General features: G+C 33.5%; 1 protein-coding gene across 2 annotated transcripts in view; it reads right to left on the bottom strand.

Moving 5' to 3' along the window:
• Positions 1 to 27,741, bottom strand: part of LOC107446557 (uncharacterized) — a 53,445-nt gene that overhangs the window by 7,938 nt on the left and 17,766 nt on the right. For both annotated transcript variants that reach the window (XM_016061233.4, XM_016061234.4), the window contains exons 6-9: positions 25,688 to 25,811; positions 24,469 to 24,552; positions 14,801 to 14,869; positions 12,832 to 12,972 (exon numbers count right to left, since the gene is read on the bottom strand). In XM_016061233.4, the coding sequence (XP_015916719.1) occupies positions 12,832 to 12,972; positions 14,801 to 14,869; positions 24,469 to 24,552; positions 25,688 to 25,811 (418 nt within the window). The remainder of the gene's footprint in view (positions 1 to 12,831; positions 12,973 to 14,800; positions 14,870 to 24,468; positions 24,553 to 25,687; positions 25,812 to 27,741) is intronic.

Raw genomic sequence — 27,741 nt, 5'->3', positions numbered from 1 at the left:
GGTCAGCCCGAGCTGATGCAGTAAGTGCTTTGCATGGGGGTTATAAAAGAATATTAGAAGCTTTAATCACCATCGCAAACGATACTGAACAGGCACGAGAAACAAGAGACGAAGCCCTTAGTCTGTCTAGAAAAATGGGAAATCTAGAATTTATTATACTGACGGAAATCTGGAGCACTATATTGGAAAGAATAGACAAAACAAGTAATTATCTTCAGAAAGAAACAATAACACTGGACGTTGCAACCAATTTGTTGACTTCACTTTATGATTTTATTACTAACCTCAGGGATAAATTTGATAACTTCGAATCATCTGCCAAAGAAAATAACCCAGAATCTGACTACAAGGATCTATCTCAAAGAACAAGACGTAGAAGCTCACGGCAGAGTTTTTTTGATGGCTCTGCGCCATCAGTCCAATTTAATGGAAAAGAGCGATTCAACGTAGAAACCTTTCTCCCAATAATCGATACCTTGAGTGTTCATCTAAAACAGCGACAAAGTTCATATGAGATCGTCAGTCAACGTTTTAGTTTATTTTTTCACTTAAAAACTCTGAATTCCGAAGAGATACGACAAGGATGCAAAGAATTTTCTCAAATCTATCACGAAGATGTAAATAAAAAAGAGTTAGAAATAGAATGTCAACATTTAAAAGAATACTTAATAAATGTTCAGAGTGAAAATGAAGCATCTAACAGTGTACAGGAAGTATATAATCTATTAAAGCAAAACAAAATTGAAGACACATTTCCTAACGTAGAAATTGCATTGAGAATATTTTTAAGCATGATGGTAACTAACTGCAGCGGAGAACGCTCCTTCTCCAAATTGAAACGAATAAAAAATGAATTAAGAAGTACAATGCTTCAAGAGAGATTAAATAGTTTGTCGCTGATGTCCATAGAATGTGATATTCTCAATACCATAGATTTTGAAGAAGTGATTAACGATTTTGCTCATCTTAAATCTAGAAGGGTACCTTTGCAATCAACATAGAATTAATCTAAGGATTTTAAGTTAAGCGAGTTACTTTTGTAGATTATTTTTTATATTTCCTATTTTTTTATAGCTAGTAACTAAATAAAAATAAATTTAGAACCTTGTTTGTCTTTCTTTATCTATTGTAACTAAATAGTGTTTTCTCAAGGTCATAGGGGCCCCATGATCCTAATGTGCCCAGGGCCTCAAATAGTTTAAAGACGGCCCTGTAGAAGGATAGGTAATTAGTAGGAGATGAAGGAGCTAATGGCAGTTCTTTAGTAAAAAGATTATTTAAATTTTCATTAAAAGCTGGATCGAATTGCTTGGTTATTGTTGGGAACGATGATAAGTTTTGATCAGGAGTGATAATAAAAGGGTAAGAGTCGTTAACTATACAAAAGTTGCTCAGAATAAAAGAGTAATTTGTATCAAGAATAGACTCACCCATTTTGCGAAGAATGGTGTTTGTCTTGGTTGTGAGATTATTATAGCTCTCCATGAAGAAGGATTTCTCCTCTTTTGTAGTGCACTTTTGAATCTAGTGTTTTATACTTCTTTATGCAAGCACAAAGTTCGTAAACAAAGTCTTTAGGCACTGGTATTGGAAAGTTCTTGATAATTTTGTATGTTTTAGCATTGTCCACATTAGTTTGTAATCCGTGAGCTAATACGTGTTCGAAAATATCGTAAAATGTAAGAAATCCTAATGAGTCTTTATATTGCGGGTATGGGGGCCCGTCGTTGAACGGGAGAAAAAGTATTTTCCCCTCTTCTTCAATTGGTAAGGGGAGCACAGATACATCTAGTAAGTTTTGGGATGCCGTGGGGGGGGCAAAGATGGCAGGTGTGCCCTCGATCGTCTCTCCTTCTCTGCAGTGAAGTCTTTTGTGTAAATTCTCCATCCTTTGTTGCTCAAAGGCGTTTGAATTGGGGGGTGATGATGAAGTACTCATCCTATTGTATTGGGATGATGTAACCCCTTGTATTTGTTGATCTTGATTGAGAAAGGATGGGTGCTTGTTTACATCTGGCAGTGATGAGGAGGGTGAATAGTAGTCAGGCCGTTGTTCGCAATTAACGAAGTGGGAGTTTTCTCCTTGATTATCATACACATCCATAAGCACAGGTGGTGATGAGTTTCTTGATGAGCTATTGCTACCATGAATACTGTTCAAATTTTCATAATTGGAAGCACGAATCGTCTGTGGTGAGTGCCGCGTATTTCCCAGCATTATTTTTCCGCTGGGGGGAAAAGCAAAACCGAAACTATCGTCGAACGGAGAGAGGAAAAGGAACGTCTGCTCTCTTTCGTGGTTTAGCTGGGAATCTTGACTCACCCATTTGACGAAGAATGTTGTTTGTCTTTATTGTGAGTATATTATGATTGTCCATTGTGAAAGCTTTTTCCTCTTTCGTGTTGCACTTTAGCATAAAAGTTTGTAATGCTTTGAAGTTTTTGATACACGCACAAAGTTCGTGGGCATATTCCTTGGGAACTGGTAAAGGTAAGTTTTTAATTTGGTTGAAGGTTTTTGCAGTGTCCACATTTGGTTGTATACCATGTGATATAACATGTTCATAAATGTCATAATAGGTGAGGAATCCGGTTGTGTCTTTATATTGCGGGTATGGGGGCCCGTCATTGAAAGGGAGGAAAAGAAGTTTCTCCTCTTCTTCGATTGGTAAGGGGAGCACAGGTGTCTCAAGTAAATGTTGAGATGGTCCCTCAATAGTCTTGGTAGGAGTGAAGTCAGGGGGGCTGAATACCGCAGGTGGAAACTCGCCTTCTCTGCATAGAATTCTATTGTGTAATTTCGCCATCCTTTGTAGTTCGTAGGCGTTTGTTTTGGATGGGGATGGAGAGGTACTCATCCTATTGTGTTGGGATGGTGATGTATTCCCTTGTGTTTGTTGATCAGGGTAAAGGGATGCGTGTTTGTTTACATCAGTAGAGGATGCGGAGAGTGGATAATGGTTCGGCCTTTGCTCGTAGTTACTGTGACGGGGGCTTTCACCTTGATTTTCGTATAAGTCCATTATCAAAGACGATGATGATGAGTTTATAGAAGATCTATCACAATCTTGTGCATTGTTTTGATAGTTTGTAGAATTACTCGGCTGCGCGGAGCGCCGCATGTTTCCCCGCTGAGGGAGAAAAATGAATCCAAAACTAACGTCGATCGGAGAGAGGGAAAGGGACGTCTGCTCTCTTCCGTGGTTTAGTTGGGAATCTCCTACCCAAAGTGAAGCATCATCGAGTGCGGACACTTTTGGGTGACCCTCGAAAGACGAGAATAGTATGAGTTGTTAAAAAGTGGAGCGGATGTTTGATTTAGATAAAAATATAATCAATGAAATAGAAAAAGGAGAAAAATTGAGTAAGTAGATACAGTAGTAATTCCAAAAAATAAATAATATTGTCTTGGGTAATAATAATGAGAGAGAAATACACATTGTAATATATAGTAATTGCAATAAGAATACATTGTATTTGTAGAGATGTATAAATGATAAGAATAAAAATTTATAGTTACAATAGTAATAATGATAAAACAATTAAAAGAATAACACTTATCAAAATAATAATAATAGAGTCACGAGTAAAATTAGTGAGGATTGTAAATAATCATAGTATGCACAAAGTTTGCGTATATAATAAGGAGTAAAAAATATACATATAAAAGGGGAAGTAATTACATAATATAATACAATTTATAGATAATATAATAATATGAGGAAAATAATAATAATAATATAGTGTAAGACCATGATTTGGTTGTGTTAAAATCATTGTTTACAAAATTAATTAGGAGCAACAGAAGTGGTTGAGAAAAAGAAGTTCTTTGTTGGGATCGAACCATGGAACACAGGGTTGGTAGTCGAGCGTCTTATCCACTACACCACGACTGATTGTGATTTGTAGATTTGTAGACTGATTGTGATTTGTGATTTGTTGATTGTTGATAGAAATAAAATACATTAAAAAAAAGTAGGTAAATTACAATATAATATTTCATGGATATGTATATAATTTTATATATGAATTTTCCTAGGGTAACAGGAGCAAAATATGCATAAGAAATGGATGAAACTTAATGTACTAAATATTTGGAGGGGGAGGAAAGGGAAAATAACAGAGGAGCAAGAATTCGCTGTGATCTAGTACACATACGACAAGGATAAAAAACGAAAGTTTCTCCCCTGGTCGTCAGAATGAGAAAAGGTGAAGTCAGTACATAAGCGATCATGAGCTGAAGAACAAAATTTCTCCCCTGGCGGCAGCCCCAGAGAGGAGATTGGGGCAGCGAATATCTTCACCCTGGGGGGAGCCAGGGGGAGAGAAAGAGGAGTGAGTGTTGTGGGAGGGTGAAGGGAAAGTATTTTGGCTTAGTAACAAGTTGAAAAACCGAACTCTCTCCTCTTGGGATAGGAGTAGTTGACCTTGAGTCTTACTCTTTGTGCATGTTCCAGCATCTTATCGATGATGTAAGGATGGAATCTAGTATCGGGTGGGGTTTGTTATGGAATGTGTTATAGTAAGGTAGAAACAAATACAGCTATTTTTGCTGTGAGAAAAAGAAAGGCCCGTAAGGGGTCCGTCTAGCAAGAGATTGAAAAAAGTAGAGCAGACTCTCATAAAATAGGATCAGAAGATATTAAAGAATACATAACAAAAATAAGTTTAAGGATAAAACATACATATATAAATAATAAATAATTATTAGCACCATAGTATCATTGGGGTAAATGATAAAATAAAAGGAGAGTTATATTTCATATATTCAACTGAATATAATTGAGAGTTCAGTAGATGAGTTAGGGAAATAAAAAAAATTGATTTGAAATTAGTAATATAATGTTGTTAACGGATCATGGAGAATGGGAATATAATAAAATTATGTAACAATATGGATAAGAAAATGTTAGTATAACATTGGTATAGGTAGTTAAAAGGAAACAATTGTCGCAATACAATCGTTAGGGAGTATTGCATAGTAGTAGAAAGAGTCATTTGTTGCGGATAATGCTAGTCCATGATTATCTTCAATGGGGGTAAAAAATAAAAAGTGAGATATAAGAAGAAATGTATGAAGCAGCAATTTATATACAAAACTATGCGAACCCATTTGGGATCAAAGCAGTGAGCAACGGGGAGTGAGTCTTAAGTATTATCCACTACACCATATGTGCTCAAAGGGAGATTTGAGATTTAACAAAAAGTAGTGAATAGATGATAACAAACAGAAAAAAGATAAACTCACTATAATTATTTTGCGAGATCAGAATCTAATCCTTAGGATTAGGTAAATGGTATTGTAATGAAATAAATGAATGGATCACTAGCATTAATAATGGATGGGTAATTGATATAAATAAGAATTAAAATATAATGAAGTCACCGGTGTTATGGTACAGGAAAAATATTGGATAAATGGGTAGTACTTTATAAACGTAAGTATCCGTATCAATCTGGGCAATCTGTAAATGATAGAGAAAGATTATGGGGGTTTATTTCTTAGGATAAATCTGGGTCTCTGTTTATTGGAGGGGTCATCAGGATCATAATCAGGTTGTTGATTAATGAGGGGATTTGGGTTTAATGGAATTTTATTAAAAAATTTAATTGCAAGATTTTCAAAGTGTTCTGCAATAGGAGAAATATTTCGTTTGTCTTTAATTTGTTGGGTCCTGAAATAAATGGGAGCCCTGGATATCATACGAATCAGTACATTTTCTGAGGATTGAATGTTATTTATGTATCTAGAGGCTGCATACGGGGGATGCGTAAGAGAATAGTGTTGAGGACGATTAGTTTATTTTGGATTGATAGATTAGATCGTATAGAAATAAGTGGGTAGATGATGGCTTGAGAAATTTTTTAATAGTATTAGTAATATGTGATTGCCAGGTTAGTCTTTTGTCAAGGGTAACACCCAGATAGTTAACAGTTGGTGACCAAGGAATAGTATTATTGAATGGGGTAAGTGAGCTGGGTATTTTACGTTTCAAGCTACAGATAATCATTTATCTGTGTTTATTAGGATTTTCCAATCATTTAACCAGTTTTCTAATGTGGGTAAAAAGGTTTGAATTTGAGAAATGGCCGAGTGGTTGTCTTGGCCAGTGGCCATAAGAGCTGTATCATCAGCGAAAATGTAATTTTGGATATAATTTGATGTGGGAATATCCTGTAAGTAAATAAGGAAAAGGAGAGGACCTAGAATAGATCCTCGGGGGACCCCACTAAGAATAGGTCGGGGTTCAGGTAATATTTTATTAACTTTTGTGCAAAAGAATCTATTTAAAAGATAATTGTTTTAGAATAAAGATAAGTGTATGCGGGAAGTTAAGTTTAATTAGTTTATATAAAAGACCATGGATCCAGACTTTATGGAAGGCTTTAGCAACATAGAGAAAGAGTGCGGCTGTGGATTGTTTATTTTGGATGGAGCCGGTAATAGTTTCAACAGCTTGGAGGAGTTGGTGGGTAGTAGAGTGGAGGGGACGAAAGTCGAATTGTTCGTTGCTTACAATTTTGTTAGAGTCTGAAAAAAGTAGAAGATGCTTTTTGAGGGTATATTCAAAGAGTTTTGAGAAAACCGAAAGTAGGCTAATGGGGCGGAAGAACCCCCACCTTTGAAGAGCGACAGCTGTTTTCCAGATGGGGGGGGGGGAGTGCTTGTAGAGCTTGTTGAAAATGTTAGTGAAGATAAAAATAATTTTAAGAGGGAGGTTTTTGAGTATATCGTTGGTAATGTTGTCATGACCAGGGGATTTGTTCCTCTTTAGTTGCTTAATGTACGTAATAATTTCATCTGGTAGGACAGGATTGAGACAGTTGTTCGGGATTTGGGAGAGGTTTTCAACAGTAGTATTAAAATGTTATCGAGGGGGTACAGAATGGGGTTGGAGGAGAGTTGCTTCTCAAAGACATCGGCAATCATTTCAGCTTTATCTTTATTTGAAAAAGCGAGCTCCTTGTCGGGCTTACTGAGAGGTGGGATTATTAGGGGTTGTTTTTTGTGAAAATTAATGGCTTTCCATAGCAAACAGTCATCTGGATTTAATGAGTTAATGTGACTTTCCCAATGCTTATTTTAAAATTTTTTGATTTCGTATTTTAGTTGTTTATCGAAATTTACGAAGGTAGTCCTATTGCCAAGTTTACCTGATTTTTGCCAAATATGTCTTGAGAAGTTTCGATGTTTAATTTTATTCTTAATATCTTTATTAAGGAAGGATGATTTTGTGGTGATTTTTATTTTCGATGACGTGTCTTTAAAAGTGTTATATATGTAATCAGTTAGGTTGATAATAGAATTATTAATTGAATCGGGGGCAGAGTAATTGATAGAGGGTGTGTGGTTTGGCTAATTGTATTGGTAAAAAGATTCCAGTTAGGGATGAGGGAGTAGGAGAGGCTACTGCCTTTAACGGTTAGATTAAAGACTGAAAAAAGACCCCATGACTGGATTATGGTCACTGGTCATTTCTTGTAATGTAGTAATGTTACAAATATAGGGGAAATTTTTTAATTAAATAGAAATCAAGAAATGAAGTAGACCTTGAATGGCCACCATGTCTAGTTGGGGTGTCAGGAGCGCATAGTTTAATATTTAAGTTATTAATTAGTTTGTGTAGTGCTAGCAGGGGTCTAACGTTAAGCCACATTCTTTCAACCAGGGTCCTGTTTATGTGAATTAGAGCAAATAGAGCAAAGTTACTGCAAAAAAACTTTTTCAAGGAGTTTTTAAATTGTAAAGAGATACAAGATTATGCTCAACACTGAAAAATTCTAACTAAAAAAATTTAATTTTCAGAAATAAACAGCAATTGCTGCTACTAAATTAGAGATGCAACATACAAATATTTGGAATTTAGCCTATCTGCTGAAAGCAGAATATTCATTTCAGACGAATAAAGGAAGCGTCTGCAGAAGACAAAATTTAGTTCGTTTGCATCTGTCTTTCTCCCCCCTCCTTGTCCTGGGAAGGGTTTATTCGATTAACAAAACAATAATGAAGATAAAAAAATTTGTGAAGGGTCCGATTAAAAGATAAATTATTTTGTGAAGGGTCCGTTTTTATTAAAAGATACTTTGTGAAGAGTTCGTTAACGGACCCAAATTTCTTCTAAACAGACCCCTGGTTAGCCCAAAAGTGTTAGCTCTATTACAATTCCAGGCGATATAATGTGCGTTAAAATCATCCATTATAATAATTGGATTGTTATAATTTAGAAGATTTGTAATATCATTGTTTGGAAAGATGACTCTATGGGGTGTGCTCGGTAGGTTTTTGTACGGGGGAATGTATATGGAGATAAAGGTGGTTGGTGCATCGGGCTGTAGAAAAGTTTTGACAATTGTGGCTTCTGAGTTAGTAAGAGTAGGTGTATTACTGAATTGGTGTGGTATATTATTATTGCTTATAATCGCAGTGCCGCCTGGTTGACAGAATCTGGCAGAATTCGTTGAGTTAATTCAATCATTTCTATATATAGTGTAGTTTCTAATTTTAAAGTTTTGGTAAGGTTTTAGGCGTGTTCTTGTATTAAAATTAAACCAGGTGTGTGTATGTCAATAAAAACTCTTTAATTCATCTATTTTATTATAGACGCAATTCGCGTTCCAAGTGATAATATTGAGAAGAATTTTTTTGTGGCCATATAAGAGGAATTTAGTTAGTAGGGTTGATAGTTTCAAGAAGAGAAAATAGTTTATTAATGGGGTTATCAATGTTAGCAAGCTGTGGGAGAACAGTTACCATTTAGTTAATAAGATCTCGAAAGGATTTATCATTGAATAGTTCGTTGATCAGTTGCAGGGAGTTTAAAAAATTATGGGGTGGGAGTTCATTAGTGTTGAGGATTTGTTGGGGGTGGTTGGGTTGAGATGGAGTGGAACAAGCTGTGACGTGTGCGTAACTTGGATGATTTAGGGGTGGTAAACAATTAATTAAACAATTAGAGGTGAAGTGGTCACCTCCACATTTAACACATTTTGGAGGCATCTGGCTAGAGTGTCTCCACAGTTGACATCTATGGCATTGGGAAATAAGGGAATTATTTTTGAATTTGGTTTGAAAGAACCCAAGTTCTGTAAAATCTAATAATTTTATTCGCATGGGGAGTATTCTCCATTTTAATAAGCAAGAGGGGGAGTAAACGGCGATCTCCTTTTGGGTACCGCATTTGCATTACCTCAATAGGTAGGAAATTAATCTTATTCAAATCATTATTTTTTGAGGGTCAGTACTGATTGGGAGCCCTCTGAGAACAAATTTCAATGGCCTGGTGTTGATTATGTAGTGATTTATCTCTGGTTCTACGAGGAATTTAGTAGTGAGCCTATGTCGCTCTGGGGTGTTGGTAAATATTTTGAGATAATTATCATCTGGTTTGAAAGTAATTTTGAAATTGAGTGAGTCATTAAGGTATTCTAGCATTGGAGGAATATGGTTGATCAGTTTGCAGCATAATAGCTGGTGGTTTGGAGGGGGATTTGTTGGGGGTGAGTTGTGATTATTAATGGGGGTATGGTTTAGGGGAGGGTTATTACAATTAGGATCGTCAGAGCTAATGTCGTTAGTATTAGAAATATTGTGGAGGGAAGAATTGTATTCGTTATCATTATTATTAAGGTCCATAAGGGGCGAAAAAGAGTTTTGAATATTAGAAATCCTCTAGGGAAGAGAGGATCCACCCTCTCCCTTAGAGAAGGGTGTTAAGTTAACGGTTTGCCTGAATTTATTTTGCAACATTCTCCTTATAAGATTCAGATAATGTTTAACGGCTAAGAGAAGGGGGTGACGAGTTTTGAATGTGAGTATTTCATTAAGATGATGATTAATAGCCGGATCAAATTGGTTTACAATATAGGGAACAGTAGTATTGTCGAAATCAGAGCCAATATGGTAAGGATAAGCATTATTGACAAAACAATAGTTGCCCAGATTAATAATAGAGATATTTAGGTTTGAGAGGGGCTTACCCATTTCCTGAAATATGGAATTTGCTATGACATGTATGTTAGAGAGATTATCCCTGAGTAAAGATCTCTTTACACATTCACAAAGTTTGTGTATGCAGTCAATTGTTACTGGTAATGGAATGTCTTTTATGGAAGCAAAAGTTCGTACGTTTTCGTAGTTTGCTATAATACCATAGTTCAAAATATGTTCGTATATATAAAATAAAACATAAGAAATCCCATCGAGTCCGTATATTTCAGGTAGGGGAGATCATCACAGTGGGGGAAGAAAAGATCCTTTCCTTCTATACCCGGGAGGAGGAGGAACGCCGTCTCGCCTGGTTGCTTTGAGGAAGCTATTCCTTCTTCCTGCATGGAGGGAGGGTGACAGGGGGGGGGGTGGAATTATCTGCAGGTGTTCCCTCGTTAGATGATTCTCCTTTGTTAGAGTACCTATTGTGTAGTTTGTTGATCTTTTGTAAGTCCACATTTCCGTAAACAAGAAGGGAAGTGGAAGATGCTATTTAGTTTGGAGAGTGAAGTTTTTGTTGATATCCAGGATTGTAACTAGAGGAAGGAGGAGAGGAAGTCGGGAGAAATTCCATTTGTTGAGTGAAACAGGCGGGTGGAGGGCTTTCTCGATGTAATTCATTAATATCCATAATGAGTGGAGGGGAATTGGTATTTCTTGAGGAAGCCCCGCTTTATGGCATATTGGATGCGAGATGGTTCGGTGAGAATGAGTGGTTGGCCTGAGGTGAGTGCCGTGCGTCTTTAAACATGATCCTGGAGGGGGAAGAACGAAACTAGCAGCGTTATAGCGGAGAGAGGAAAAACACGTCCTCTCTCTTCAAAAGCTGAGCTGGGAATCTCTCCAGAACAACCCAGTTTCATCGGCATTGTAGTGGCATTTCATCGGCACTAAATCTGAAGAGCACCTAACTTCAGACACAATGATCGTAAATTCCTCTACAAACAATTCTGCATTTTCAATATCTGCCAGCACTTTATCACATGAAATGCTTAAAATTGTGATTCCGTGTCGCTTCTTAAATTTGTTAAACCACCCCGAAGAATAACCACAACCAGTTTCCAGTTCTAAGAGTTTATGAAACTCTTTCGTTTGCTCCATTATAATTGTCCGATTCAAAGGAATCCTTTCGTCACTCCTTTGCCTTATTTATCCATTCCATCAAAACTTCATACAAATCTTTATTTTTGAAACGATGCAAAGTTTTTCGCTCGTTCATTAGCTTGTGAGAATCACTTTTGGCAAAAAATTCCAAAATTGCAGCTTTTTGCTTTTCTAAGTCGTAAATCGTTGAGCTTACAACGCCATATTACTAACGAAGCTTTTTTGCAGGTGTTCCACTAAATAGTAAGACAAAAAACTAAGAAATAATATCTTCTTCTTCAGGGCGAGATCTTTGTTCTCGTTTTTTCTTTTAGATAACATTTTGTTTTAACAAAAGATGCTCACCTCACAAAAAAAAGGGTTAACAAGGAACTACAAAAAAAAAAAAAAATATATGATAAGAAACTAACAATGAATAACTACAAGAAACAAGCTAACAACTAATAACGATTAAAAAAAACAAGCTAACAACAAATAACAATAAAAAACAAGCTAACAAATAACAATAAAAAACAAGCTAACAAATAACAATAAAAAACAAGCTAACAATTAACAAAAAAATACAAATTAACAGTTAATGACTAATAAAAATACAAAAGAAAAAAACAAGGGATGCAAGAGAAAGAAAGAGCTGCACAAGAGTAAGGACACTATAGCAATGACAAGGAGACTCAAAGACAGAATTCATTTTGTACCCCATGTGGTAGTTTCAATGCCAACTGAGTGAGGCCAATTTTTATGGTCAAAGAAAGGAGAGGGAAATGTGGAGACAAACCAGTAGAGCATGTGCACAGCTGTTAAGATTGATTGATCAGCTTCTCCAAACTTGCATTTCTTTATTTTGTTCATTTTGTTGTTTTATTTTGTTTGGTAATGCAGGTGTTTTTACTTTCACTTTATTTTAAACTTCTTTAGGAACAGATGTTTCATTTGTCACAGTTTATTATTTTTCTTAATGTTTTTATTTTTAAAAGATAAAATCAAGTTACTTATTTTAACAGAATAAAATTCCAAATAAAAAGAGAATATAACTGATTTTTTTTCCTCTTCTCAATAAAAAGTTCTTAAAAAAAATAAATTTCATCGGATTTAGTATCCCATACTGTAATATCTAATTAATATATATATGTAATATCTATAGAAACGAGATGGCAGATCTTCTTGCTAAAACAGGAACAGGTATTTTAGAGAGCTTCCAGAGAGAAATTCCATACTCTTACTCTTCCATAAATAGAATAATTAAAAACACGATAAACGAGCTATGAAAATAATTTAAATGAACAAATTGGTGACAAGGTCTGGTGGGAGACTCTGAATAAGATCCCTGATCACCCGAGCGGTTGCTGCCTTTAGGTTGGAAATCGGACATGACTGCCTTGGCGCTCGCCTCCATAGACTTGAAATCTTTCCCAATCGAACTGTGCCTTGTCCAGGGCCTCCCCAAAAAAGGCTGATCACGTGGGGGTTTGCCCCGCAGTTAGTGGCAACATTTACGACAGATACTTGAATGCTAGGGAACAGTTGCAGGCACTGCTAACTGACTGATTTTCTGTTTATATTTCTACTGTTGATATTCTATTTAATGTTTCTTTGTTCTAATTGTTTTTGTATTTCGAATGTTTTAATTTTTTTAAATATTTGTTGTTATTCCTTATGGGTCTGTGCAGAGTGTTTTTACACTCCAGCGAATGATGTACACATCAAGTGCTAGAAATGAAAAAAAATAAATAAAAAATAACCTTTTTGGCTTTGATAAGATAATAATGAGCATTTAGTTTGTATTCATCCCCTTGAATATAATTCATCCAACCAAGCAAGTACCAGACTTGAACAACTTCATCATCTTCTTCAATAAGGCCATCAAGCACTTTAGTTGCCTCCTAAAATTAAAGAACAAAATTAAATAATAGCAAGCGGAGAGCACATCAAGTCTCGCACATAGAAGTGGGGAAAAAATGGCTTGTGAATTTTCTATTCTGATTTGAGAATAATAAAACAAAGAATAATGAAGAATAATTTGTTTTTTCCTGTAGAAATTTCGACTCTATTTTTTTCATCCAGATATTACTACTGATTTCCACATAGCTTTTAAAATCCGACATTTTTAATACAATATTTTTTATCACAACTGAATCTTGAAATGAAAACACGCATTTAGTAACTCTTTTTCGAAGAGTACAATTTGCGTGATTTCGACATCGATAGTTTTTCCGTTAGTTCTTGTTATAGATTTCGCGAATTTTTTTAATGTGTCCTTAATGCGATGACGAATTACAAAATGTGAGAACATCGCCCATAATATTAGAATAAAAAATATTTTACATATTCAATTAAAAAAATTACTTTATATGATCCGATTTATTTATTTATTTTCTTGAAGTTCAACTTAAAGTTGCTTCTGCTACTTTAAATTAGTAACATGTATGTTTGTTATTGTTAAGTACCTTGTAGAAAGATATTAGCATTAGAGAGGTATGTCACAGAAAGCCCAAAAAAATTCTGCCACAGGGTGTTTGACATAAAAGTTTAGCATATTTTAAAAACAAAAAGCCTATAACATGAGAAAAAAATCCCTGTTATTAATAGTAAATTTGATGAACAAATTAAGATGAGCAAATCTGACTTCATTGCCAGAAAATTTCATTTTAAGGTAAAAAAATTAAGGAACAACACAACTTTGGGCCAAAAGCTGGAAAAATCTTGCAACAAAACTTGAAAAATAACCAATTTCAAAATAAATATGCCTCACATCTATTTTAATTACTTCTTGTAAAAATTCTATTATATATTTAAATTCTTTTTTATTACAGTACAAAACCCGTTATCCGGAAATCAGAAAACCGGAAAACCAAAAAACCGGAACGAAATTCGATAAATTTTCCCGCGATTTTTTTAAAAAGATTTTTTTTTCTTCAAAAGATTTTAGGATTTTTCTTTCTTTTTTGAAAGATGTTTACCTTACCATCAGTTTAGAAATAATCATTAGTGTATTACTTCATCGTCTCTTCTTTTTAAGATAATTTCCAAATATATATATATTTTTTTAGTTGGGTTTAACGATAAAAAAACGGCTTTTTGTAGCGATTCAGAAAACCGGAAAAATCAGTTATCCAGAATAGCGATGGTCCCGATCGTTCCGGATAATCGGTTCCCTACTGTATTAGAATAATTTGTGAAAAATACATTCTATTTAAGAATTTCCTGTTCCAAATTTTTCTTAGTATAGTTAAACTAAAAATATGGTTAGATCTAAGTTTTTTAAAATTAAACTTTCTGTATAAATTAGTTCAGCAATTAATATAACTGAAGTGACTCTTAATAAGCTATATTTCATTAAATTTTTGTGTACAATATATTTTATCTACAATTTATATACTTGAGTGTTATGAAACCAACTTGTTAAACCTTTGCCTAGTGAATTTTTTATTTAATTATCTACTTTTTTTTACAAAATTTAATATTTTAATCAAAATGTAACTTTTGTTGCTTTTTGAATTTAAAAGAAAACTATTATATTTTTAATGAAATAATGTAATCTGAAATTTTCCTAGAGAAATTTAGTTTCTAAAATTAAGTGGAAACCATGTCAATGCAAAATCGTTGTGGAGCTGTAGTTTCTATATATATATATAAAAAAAATGAATAGCAACACAAGATAGCATGCATAAACTTCTGCCTGCTCAAAAATATATATACATATATACTTACATCATACAGTTCCAATTCAATTAAAAGCTGGGAAATCTTTATACGGCAGTCATAAGAGGGAATATTGTCCTAAAAATTAAAAATGGTATTAGAAATTGCAGTGACAATAAGTTGCAATGCCTTACTACAACAATGTTAGCTTACTACAAATATAATTTGAAACAAACTTTATTCTTTAGTAAAGTAGAATATGGGATATTATACCTTGTGCTTAACTAATTATGTAAAGAAAACATGAAACATACATCCAAAAACTTATTTTCTTCATGCAGTCTTTATTTCTTATTGTCTCCGTAATAACTAGAATATGTATTATTAATTTCAGGGATCTGGTATACAGGGATCTGGGAATAAAAATTTAGCAATCAACCTAATACAGATGGATGAAGGAAATTAACATAATTGTTGAAAAAGCTGAAAAATTTTGACTATTTTTTTAAAAAAAAGTTACTGAATACAGTCAGATTTGTACAATACCATTTATTTAATGGTAATGAATCACAACTAAATATTTACACTCAATAATTTTTTTTAACTAAAAGTAATATTTTATTGTCATTATTAAATATTATTTAGGTACTTTTTCATTACAGCGGCACAAATTTCGCCAAGCAGACTTGTTGGCGACAGCACACAGCCGCCGGAACAAATCACACAAAGCAGACTTTATTAGTCGCAACACACAGCATACACATAAAAAAAAACAGTTAAATAAATGGTTCAATTCTTCTTTATTTATTTCGGAGACATAAAAATTTTAACATTGCTTAAATTTTTTTCAAATGGGTCCTCCGTTTGCCTTCTCCACATAAATTCAGCAAGATAACTTTCAAGATAATGGCGCGTCGTTCCTCTGTGTTTCTCATTTCGCCATTTAGCACTGCCCCACAGTCTCTCTATTTTTTGCGTGTGCGCTCCAGTTTCCGGATCGACAAAGTTGTATTTATGGTTCACTTTGAAATACTCGAAGCTTTCATCTTCCAACTTACTAGTGCAGTACAAATTCTATGAATCGGAATATATTATAGTTTCTTTTTCGATATTTTCCTTAATTGCCTTCAATAACGTGGATCGGTTTGCACTTCCACAAGGAAACATTCGTTCGTTTTCCGACAAACTCCACTGAAGATCCATTGTTGTGGTTGTAGGGGAAAATGTAAACAAATAGAAATGTAAACAGTATTTTCCTCTTGGCTGTGTCACTTCCTGTGGGAAGTTGGGTCACTTCCTGTGGGAAGTTGGGTCACTTCCTGTGGGAAGTTGGGTCACTTCCTACGGGAAGTTGGGTCACTTCCTGTTATCTCAGCTAGAAGGAAGTGGGTGTTTCTGGTCTTAGTTAGATATATCTTTGCTTTGGTTAGAGGATGTTTCTTCTCTTATGTTATGTTTAGAAAGAGCTATGTGATGTTAAAGAGTTATGTTTAGTTTATTTGAATGTAGTTTTTCTTACTTTATATTTAAAGATTTATATTCAATAAATATAGTTGTACCTTTTCCATGAAGTGAATTTTTGAGTAGTAATAGATGTCTTCAATATATTATACTTAGTAAGCTGGCTCCTATTTTTCAACATTGGTTATGGGTCAGGACATTTTAGAAGGGGGCCGTGAACAATTTGTATTGATATTTAGAAATATATTCTGAAGAACTTTTATAGAGAATGGCTTTGCTACCAGAAGGCTTTAACTTATTAAGTTATGATAATTGGGACAGGTGGAAAACAGACATTAAAATTTTGTTATTAGATAAAGGCTGTTGGAAATTTATTGATGGAAAAGAAGAAGAGTTGGAAGATTCAGCTACAAGAAGAGAAAAACAGGAATTTGAATTAAGAAGAGATAGATCATCTTCTACATTGTATTATGCAATTCAGCCAGAATTCAGACCGCTTATTCAAGATTGTTTAGATGGTAAAAAGGCTTGGGAGAAATTGGTTCAGCATTTTGAGCCAAAAACAAGAGCTAGACTCATTCAGATACTGGATGAGTTTTTTAGCATAAAGTATCAAGCTAATGAAAGTATAGGCCTTTTTATTGCTAGACTTAAAACAGCAGTGAAGAAGCTTAGTGAAGCAGGTCATGAATTAAGTCAGTTATTTCAAGGCTTCCAAGCAATAAGGCATCTACCACCTGAGTTCTCCGGTATAGTTCAGTTAATTTATCGTTGGAAGGATGAAGATTTTACGATTGATAAAATTGCCGAAGAACTCATAAGAGAAGAAAGCAGACTTACACAAGTGAAAGCTGATATTCGTCCAGAGGTTAGTACGTTTAACATTTCTTCTATAAGTAAAGATGAAGAAAGATATGGAGACAGAAAAAAATCTCAAAGTAAATTTGTAGAAAATAATAGAAAAGTCATTGGTCCATGTCATCACTGCCACAAGTATGGACATTTAGTTGCAAATTGTAGAGATAGATATGCCAGAAATGTAAAGTCAAAGTGGGGTAAACAGAAAAGGAATTTCAACGATCAGACAGCTGCTTTAGTTGAGACTTATTCAACACACTCTGTGGAAGTTGGTGAAACCATGATTGAAAATGATGATAAAATATGGGTTTTGGATTCCGCTGCAACTACACATTTCTGTAAAAACAAAACATTAATGTCAAGTTATGAAGAAACAAATAATGTAAGCATGGCTTTGGCTGTTGGGGATACTTCTAGTAAGGTACTAGGAAAAGGAACTGTTGAATTTTCAGTTAAAGTAGGAGGAGAAATGAGTAATATAACTTTAACAAATGTTTTATACAACCCAAGTATTCGAAGAAACCTAATATCTATTTCACGATTAGAAGCTGCAGGAGCTAATTTTGTTGGAACGAAGAGAAAATTATGGATTTATTCAAATGATTGTCTGAAGTTATTTTATGCCACTAGAAAAGACGGATTGTACTACCTGAAGCCATACAAATATAAAACTGGAACTCCAAAAGCTGAAAATAGTGGATTTAATGTTGGCACTTGTAAATCAGGAACAGATATAGCTACATTGTGGCATAGGAGATACTGTCATATTAATTTTGACTACCTTAAGGAAACTAGCAAGAACCAGAGTGTAAGGGGATTACCTAATATAGAAAAACCAGATGAAAATTGTGACACTTGCCTCCTTGCCAAGTCCAATAGAATCTCATTTAAATCAATTCCAAGTCGTACTTCTCAACCACTTGAAGTAGTATATATGGATATCTGTGGTCCTATGCCGAAAACTTCAAAAGAAGGAAATAGGTATTTTTTAGCAATTATAGATGATTACAGTCGTGCAGTAGTTTTATACCTTATGAGGAATAAAAGTGAAGCATTTAGGAAATTTAAGAATTATCATGCAAAGATGGAACGCTTGACTGAAAGAAAATTAAAGTGTATCAGGAGTGACAATGGCGGTGAGTTCTGCAACAACCAATTTGAACAATACTTAGAAGAGCATGGAATTTGTGCTGAGCGAACTAATTACTATACGCCAGAAGAAAATGGTGTATGTGAAAGATTTAATAGAACTGCTCTGGATGCCATTAAATCTATGTTGAAGGATAGTAACATGAATGAAGAATGGTGGGATGAAGCAGTATGTTGTTTTGTTCATACGTGGAACAGAATTTCAAGAAAAGGAAAGAAAACACCGTATGAGATGTTGTATGGAAAGAAACCACCAGTAATGTATTTTAAAGTGTTTGGATGTAAGGCTTATGTTGGTGTACCGAAACAAAAGAGAAATAAATTCCAAATGCGTGCCAAAGAAGGTATAATGTTAGGTTATGCTTTTTCAACCAAGGGTTACCGTATCTACTTACCTGAAGATCGTAAAGTGATAGAAACAAAAAATGTTAAATTCAATGAAAATGAATTTTCAGTGGAAGTCATCCTGGACCCAAGCAAAAAACCACCAAGAAGAACAAAATGGAATGAAAAAGAAGAATCAAGTGATGAAGATATTATTCATAGGCCAGAATTTGACTCAAGTTGTAGTCATGAAAGCATCAAGAAGGTATCAGATTTAAACTGGTTAAGAAAAGCAACTAAACGATCAGATGGATCTAGAAATGATATTTATTATTTCATAGAAGGGTCTAAAAACCGATTTAGGTCATCAAATGACATTGAGAAATATCGCGATAGTCATGGAATTAAATTTGAAAAAGATATATTTGATTTTAGTGGTAGGAATGAATATTCTGGTAAAGTAACCAGAAATGAAGTCAGCATAGTACAAGAAGATGAAGCAAATTTAATTGAGTATAATATTCCAAAAAGCTACAAAGAAGCAGTTGAGTCAAGAAATTGTGAAAAATGGAAGAATGCAATGGAAGAGGAAATTGAAATGATGAAGAAAAGAGAAGTGTGGTCATTGGTAGAGAAACCGAAGGATACTAAAGTGATAGGTAGTAGATGGGTGTACAACCTAAAAATCGATGAATCGAATAAAATTGTGAGACATAAAGCCAGACTTGTTGCACAAGGATTTAAGCAACAACAGGGTATTGACTATTACGAAGTGTATAGTCCTGTGGTTAATTTTTCTCTCATAAGACTATGTTTTGCTATTTTTGTAGGTTTCATGAACTGGGTTCTGTAGTATGGTATACTACATATTAAGTAAAATCAATTGTTAATTCTGATTTAATTATCCAATTTCATTATCTAATCATCTTAATTTATTTAATCATCATCATTCATCTAATTTAATAATCATTTGTTAATTGTTAATTTGTTAATAATGTATTAAACGCTTAAATAATTGTAACTGTTAAATTTGTGATAAACTTTTAATTGTATGCTTTTTTAATTTCTTCCTTTTACACTTGTAATTAATGTTATTTATTTATCAGTATTCAATAATTCTTTGTAATATATTTCATGTAATATTTAAGTTTTAAGCCTCAATTTGTTTTGTAACCTTGGAAAAGTAATCTTTTTCTGCATTTATGTTCTTCCTTTAAAAGAAGATTCCTCCTTTTGTTACTTGCTGACAGCAAGATGTATGTCCAGCCAGCAAACCCCTATTGTTGGAGGGAGAAGGAATTGGCACCAAGTCACCTTTCCCACGTTTCGGCTTGCATCAAATGCAAAGCGCCCCTTTTGATCTTATGATGGCGACAAGAATGTTCCAGAACATTCCACAAAATTCTTTACCAGGTGTGTCACCACTTTAGACAACCCCGCTTCATGTTTGGCATGGAGCTTAACAATTAATTTCGCCAGTTGGCCAATATTTGCAGCTCTGTGATTTGCCCCTCTGATCCTTCTCCAGCCAACCGAGTGGTTATTCGCAAAAGTTTAATTTTTTTGGCGAGAGTTTTCTCCCCTATCTTCATAATGAAGAAATAGTCAGTAGCAGTTGTTTTTCTCTCAAAATGTGGTTTTGTTTAGTTTTTGCGGCTTAGGCCGAGATTTCTGGTGTTGGCATGTTTGCCAAGCATTTTTACCTGTTTTTAAATGTTATTTTATAAATAAACTATGATTTTCTGCATCATTAACTATGAGTCTGGTGAGTAATTTTACAGTATAAGTTGTTTTCTCTTCCTTTTTTTTTCAGCATGCTCCTTTGTTGCGCTTACCTTAATGTTTGCACCCACTTCCTCTGTTCACCATTTATACCTTTTCGGCCTTTACATAATTAGTATCTAAATTTTATTTAATCTTAATTTGACTTAATGTTAGTCACCCCCCTTTTTGATTTAACCACACCACAGGTTCACTGTCAAGTCGATGTAAAAAGTGCATATTTATATGCAGACTTAACAGAAGAAATTTATATGGCACAACCTGAAGGTTTTGTAGTGGATCCATCAAAAGTGTGTAGATTAAAAAAGGCAATATATGGATTACATCAATCAGGACATGAGTGGTACACTGAAGTAACTAGCGTGTTATATGAATTAAAGCTTGAAAAATTAGTTGGTGCAATGGAATATTCACAGGAGATAATGTGTTGCTATTGTTATATGTAGATGATATTGTGATAATGGGAAAAAGTCAGAAGAACATAGATCTAGTTTTAAAAGAGTTGAATCAAAATTTTGAACTAAAGGTTTTGGGAGAAACAAGGAAACTTTTAGGTATAGAATTTGAGAAAATTAATGGTCATTTAGTAATCCACCAGAAAGAATATATAGAGAATACAGTGAAGCATTTTAGCAAGTGGTACAACATACCCTTAGTTTCATTGCCAATAGCTAAAGGATTAAATTTGTCAATGCAGGATTGCCCACAAACAGAAATGGAGAAAACAGAAATGGAAAACATTCCATACCGAAGTGTTCTTGGATGTGTGTCCTTTATAGCAAGTAGGACAAGACCTGAAATATCTTATGCTGTTAATATTTTATCGCAGTATCAAGAAAATCCTGGTATCAAACATTGGCAAGCTTTACTGAAATTATTAGGGTATCTGCAATATACAAAAGAAAATATGCTTGATTTGTCGAAAATCTTAGATTTGTCAATAAAGTGCTACACGGATGCAGACCATGCATCAAACAGAGATGACAGAGTGTCAATAGGAGGAACTATTGTATATGTGGGTGATATCCCTATCTTGTGGAAAACCTTTAAACAGAAAAGTGTTTCAATTTCTACCATGGAGGCTGAGTATATCTCTTTATCGGAGTCAGCCAAGGAGTTAGTGTGGTTAAAAAATGTGCTAACTGATAAGAAACTCAAATTGAACGTACCAAGCTGTGAATTGTTTTGTGATAACAGGGCTGCTATTGATTTTTCTAAATCTGAGGTTGAGAACTCTCGCAGCAAACACATTGATGTTCGTTACCATTTTGTGAGACAATATGTGAATAACAAATTCTTTGAATTAAGATATGTTAGAACTTTGAACAATACAGCAGACTTGTTAACAAAGCCTGCGGTTAAAGAACGAATGCGATCCTTCTGTAATAAAATATACTTAAGGACTTAACTCAAGGTTACAAATAAGTGTAACTTTTTAGCACAGCAAAAGGGGGCCGAATGTTGGGGAAAATGTAAACAAATAGAAATGTAAACAGTATTTTCCTCTTGGCTGTGTCACTTCCTGTGGGAAGTTAGGTCACTTCCTGTTATCTCAGCTAGAAGGAAGTGGGTGTTTCTGGTCTTAGTTAGATATATCTTTGCTTTGGTTAGAGGATGTTTCTTCTCTTATGTTATGTTTAGAAAGAGCTATGTGATGTTAAAGAGTTATGTTTAGTTTATTTGAATGTAGTTTTTCTTACTTTATATTTAAAGATTTATATTCAATAAATATAGTTGTACCTTTTCCATGAAGTGAATTTTTGAGTAGTAATAGATGTCTTCAATATATTATACTTAGTAAGCTGGCTCCTATTTTTCAACAGTGGTGGAATCAGCGGCGCGTTGTTTTTTTTTCGCTTCGTAAACAAACTTTTGTCCACTTCGACGATCATGCCAGGTCCTCCTATTTTCCGTTGTTCGCGTTTAAGCAAAGAATTTCCACAAACCTCACGCTTGAGGTTATTCCTGTCTACAACTGCTCTGTGACTGCTTTTCACACCATTTAACTGTTAAGTTAAATGGTAAAGTTAATTCTTTGCGCCAACAATAAATAGGTTAGACAAATAGAGGCTAAAAGGTATGAGGTTCGATTTTCGGTCGTCAATCTCATGCATTCAACTTGCGTCGGTGACGTCATGGTCTGCGGGGACCGGCCAGTTTATTTTCATTTGCTGTTGGTCGTTCTCGCATGGATCATGACGTCACCCGTTATCTGTATTTAAGCTTCTGTTGAAGCAGATCATTTGGGTATTCTTTCTTTTCGTCACTCTGTTTCTGACATTTTTTATTACTAATGCTTTTAAATAAATTCATTTCTTCAGAAACTTTGCTTCTCCTTTTTTTGAGTTTTTGACATACCGATATGATATTCTGAGAGAATCTCGGATGTCAAAATAATCACTTCAAAAAGCCCAATTTTGATTATTGAAACCTTAACGGATACTTCTGTTAATGCGACAAGATGAAAGGTTGCAGCACCATTGAATTTCATCACTGATATACATCCAGAAAGCATGTAACCTTACGGCAGCCTTGTGTTGGAATTTTCTTTTTATTGTCATGAAAATGTTTGTACTAAAAACCTTTTTCCAATAAAGTAAAAATAATGGAGTTTCAAACTTTTCATCCTAAAAGGATCAAAAATTACTTTTTAAAAAGTATTGTCATTTAAATAAAATGGTCACTTAGGTCCATAATGACGTTCTAGCTGACGTCACACTAGCGATAGGATCATATGGCATTGTCCATTAAAATTTCACGACAAGGTGGATTTTATCTAAGCATACAAGACTTTGGGAAAAGAAATCTTATAATTACCTAGATTTAAGATTATTTTCACCATGAGACTAGTTTGATTAAAGGATTTTTTCACGCTTGAAAATCCTAAGTCTACCTCCATTTAAGGTTTTAACATAGAAAGTTGTTTTCTAGGGTTTTGGAGCAGATTGTCACAGATCTCGTTTTCATGTTTACACGTAAACCTCATGACTAACCTTTTCAGGATTACATTAAAAGGTTTTTGCTCAGTAAAAATAAAACCATTTTTTGCTCTCTGGGACAAGTTCATTTCATGATTCATATCACAAGTTGCGATTTCAGCCAAAATGCCTTTCTCTCGAAAGAATCAGGCCGCTTCTTCCTCTGCTTTGAGCAAAGCACAAATTATCGTTGCTTTTTGCGTTAATTTTTCGTATTAAGAAAAAGACGTGACTGATAAAAAAAATGGCTACGACTTATTTTGAAAATGTGGCGGCAAAAGTTGCGTTGGTTGTATTATTATCGGCGACTTTTCGCCTGTGCCGATATAATGGAAAATACCATTATTTACCTTACTACTGTATGCTGCAATTGCATTAAAAATTATAAATATGCATAAGCCTCTGAGTATATGCAACAAATTCATTTTTCTAACAAATTTTGAATCTAACCAAATTTTTAGTGAATACTACTGTCTTAGTTAATAGGCATTGTTGAAAACAGATAGTTTGTTACCCGTGTATAGCGAGGGACTCAGGAAAACATATAAATGCCTATTAAATTCAATTGTTTGATACATCAGAATTCAAGGTTAACATTAAACAAATTAACATACAAAAAACACAAGTAATAACATATTGAAATGTTTTTTTCTCCTTTATCTGATAGTTTTAGAGCTTTACAAAACTTTTCGTTCGAATATTTTAAGCAGATGAATGAAAAGTGCTTTAAAGAAAAGGTGAGACTTTAAAACCAAAATTTTTTTTGATTTCTCTGATTATATTTAGGAAACGAAACAATGACCTGATATCATGTCTGAGAGACACTTTCTCAGAAGATTACACCTGTTGCTGGTAACTTCGAAAAATGCCTCGACTATCTCTTAATGACACAGAAACATATTTCACAATAATTATGCATCAAAAGACTTTTAATAACTTCTATGCACATTTTTTGTATTGTTTTCCTTATTTCTCATACTATTCTACAGTTCCTAAATTTTTTTCCTTTTTAAATCCAGGAAAAGGGGAAAAAAATCGTCTCACTTAAGAATACATTCTTATACATTTATAACATTGTACCAAAAATAAAACATTTCGTTTTTGCTCTTTATATCCGGAATCACGTTAAATGCAAGATTGTTATAAGTGAGTATTGTAATAAGAAAAGTACAAATCGAAGTATACTTCCTCATCAATTTCTCCATCTCTCAATGCTTCATGTTGGGGAAGCCATAAGGACAAGCATTTCTCAATAGCTTCCTTTGCTTCCTGAAACAATAATTTATGATCTTTTAATAATTTGTATAAATAAATCACATAACATTTTAGTTAAGTTGAAGTTTAAAACAGCTGGGTAGCTAAGACTGATTTTAGCAAATTTTCACAATTTTTGCAACCGATGGAATAAGTTTTATTCCTGATCTTTTAGTTCTAAATTTAAGCACCTAAATTTTTATAAAACACTGGTTAATAAATTTGAAAATAAAAACTACTTATTTAAAAAAAAATATTAAAAGAATAAACTAACAAACAAATTAAGTGAAAGGATTCAGATTCAGTGTGAAAATGTTGGTGATGAAATAATAGTATTGATTACTAGTATTTCATCGAAGACAATATACATTTAACCCATTTTCAGCCAAAGATGCACTAACGTACCATTTCAATATTTTTTTATTAACACTATGATGCATATTTTTCACTAATTTTATTTTCCTGCTATTGTCAAGGGTTCTTAAGACACCCAAAAATTAATAGTAATTCAATTTGAGTAAACGCTTTCTGTTGAGAAATCTACTACACACTAATGTAAGACTCATTAATTCACTGTCACGACAAAATCAAAAAGAAGAATCTATTTGTAATTCTTTATTTTTTACCACAAAAACGTTTCAGTTACATGGTTTTACTAATTCTCCAAGTCTTTTTGGCGATTTGCTTTTACCAAATTATTTTCAAATTTATATCAATTATTGGTTTTATTTTTGACTACGTTATCTTTCGTTAAATCACCATCCATGGATCTCTTCTCATGCTCCTAACTGTCTGTTGGGAATAATTCAATAATTTTTTAATTTGGCTTTTGTTTAGGCTGGTCATGGGGACTTTATCTCCCAAGGCTTGTTAATATTATAATTCAAAATTAATTGAACTTAGAAAATCTTATTATGGATAAAATATAATTTTTGTATCTCGAGCTCTACAAATACTAAATAAGTTTTATTATAATTATGATCCAGTTTTCATATTCAACTGACATTTTCTTTATCCTGTTTTTACAACGATCTTCAATTAGCCAATTAGTTATACAACTCCAAACACACCTAATTTTGTCATAATAACAGAAACATAAGAATATCATGCATTTGAGGAAAAATTAAAAAAGAGAGAGAGAGAAACTTACATCTACTTGATCCACAGATAGTTTAAAATTGCAAAGGCACTGATAAGCTTCTGGATTCGTAGAATCAGCTTTTAATGCACATTCTACTGCATCAGAACACTTCATTTCGCCATTCTCTACATCACTATAAATAGAAAGATAAATTCAAAGATCTAAATTCTTCAGAGATAATAATTTTTAAGAGAATTTGAAGGTAAATCTTTCAGCCAAAAATAAATACACTTTAAGAACTTTTTAAGTGCTCAAAACATATTTTCAAGTACTTAAAAGTCATTTGAATATTATGCAATCACCTAACAGGGAGAGGTGATTTGTGCTGACAAGGGGGAGAGAGACCTAACAGGGGGAGGTGATTTGTGTGAACAAAAGGAAAGGATTAGATACATAAAACATAAAAATTATCCTCTATGGATTTTGAAATTTTTCTTAAAATTCAAAGGGGAAAAAAAGAAAAAAATACACATGGTAAAATTTTAAATTTGAATTTAAAGTTTGATTTGGGGAAAGAAAAAGACAGTGGAAAAACTTCATCAAAGAATTTCAGAGATCAAGATTTTTAACCACAAAAAGGAATAAAAAAAGATTCCTAAAGAATATTCTGCTCAAAATTTTATAAAATAGATTCAAGATTTGTTTTATAATAAAATATACTATTAATTGCATATCGTTTTTTTTTTAAAGTCTAATATTTTATTTGAATTTAATCCTAAAATAAGATTACTATAGTAAAATTAGAGGGGTGAAATTGTTACACAAGCATGAGAGAGGGTCTGCAATTTCCTTATTTTTGCTAACAAGGGGAGAGGAGTCCAAAATTGGCAACAATATGTTTGCTTAATATTTGGACAGAGTGCTAGTAAATTATATCTAAGCCATGCCCACTAACAAAATCAATTTCCCCTATTGTTAAAAGTTCTAGAAATATATTCATAAAACATAAAATTAACAAAATGTAAAAATCTTTTCAAAAACTTGACAGAACTATGATAGAATAACTTGCTTTTGAGAAAGAATTATAATTCATTAGCCACAAGGAAAACATTTTAGGCATAGATTTAAATATAGAATAATTTTAAATATTCTTTAAAATAAATAATTACTTTATTAAATTATAAAAAAATGTTTCATATTAATTTAAAATTACAATTAAGTTGCACAGATTTAATTTTAAAAAATTATTAGGTGTATTTTTTAGATTTAAATAAAGTTTATAAAAATGTGATGTAAAAGTTTATTATATTTAAGCAATGATGTCTAAAGTTTATAAAACTGTCTGTTTATAAAAGTCTGAGCTGATTAAGATACGTTGCTAACTAAGAAAAACTAAATGAAATCATATTTAGTTACAATATCTCTAATAAAAGTTATTCAAAATTTTAAATGGGTTCAAAAATTTATATATCAGAGTTTAAGGTAGGTAGGTACTTTACTTACATTGAACTAGAGCTGCACAATGGGCTATTGGCGACGGTCTGGGGAACATCCACGAGGATGATCCGAAGACATGCCATCGCAATTCTGAATGGCTTACCTGCCTTGATACCCAGATGACCTGTGTGCGAAGTAGAGCACTTTACGGTAGAACAGCTTAAAGAGGACAAATATCCCGCACACTCGATCTCTATGCAGGTTAATCAAAGTGATCACCCATGCGCTTACTGACCGCCGCCAATGATGCTTGACTTCGGTGCAGAGTTTAAGAAGACTAGAGGCCAGGACAAACTAGTAAAATGAGGAACTAAGGTTTCCATGAAAGTTATCATGAGTTTTTAATTTTTTTTCATGTGTTGCAAATACAGGCAAGTTTCATTAAAAAAAAAAAAAAAAACTAAGGGGCAGTACCATTTCTGAACTAAATGGTTGTTTATAATTGAGTGGAATTAAAAAAGTGGTGGCATTTATTGAGAATGTATTATTATTTTATTCAAACCTTCTAATTTATCTCCAGAAAAAAAAAATATTGATTTCCAATAATAGCTACTTAAGCTTTCTAATTAGGTGAATTCTAGATAGCATGGCTTTAACTGTACATAAGTACAGGGTGAATAGCCAGA

Source organism: Parasteatoda tepidariorum, chromosome 10 (genome assembly GCF_982258835.1).
Source record: "Parasteatoda tepidariorum strain Cologne lab strain chromosome 10, Ptep-v5.0, whole genome shotgun sequence".
NCBI lineage: Eukaryota > Metazoa > Arthropoda > Arachnida > Araneae > Theridiidae > Parasteatoda > Parasteatoda tepidariorum.
Note: the sequence above shows the minus strand (reverse complement) of the source record. Positions and strands in the feature narration are given on the sequence as shown.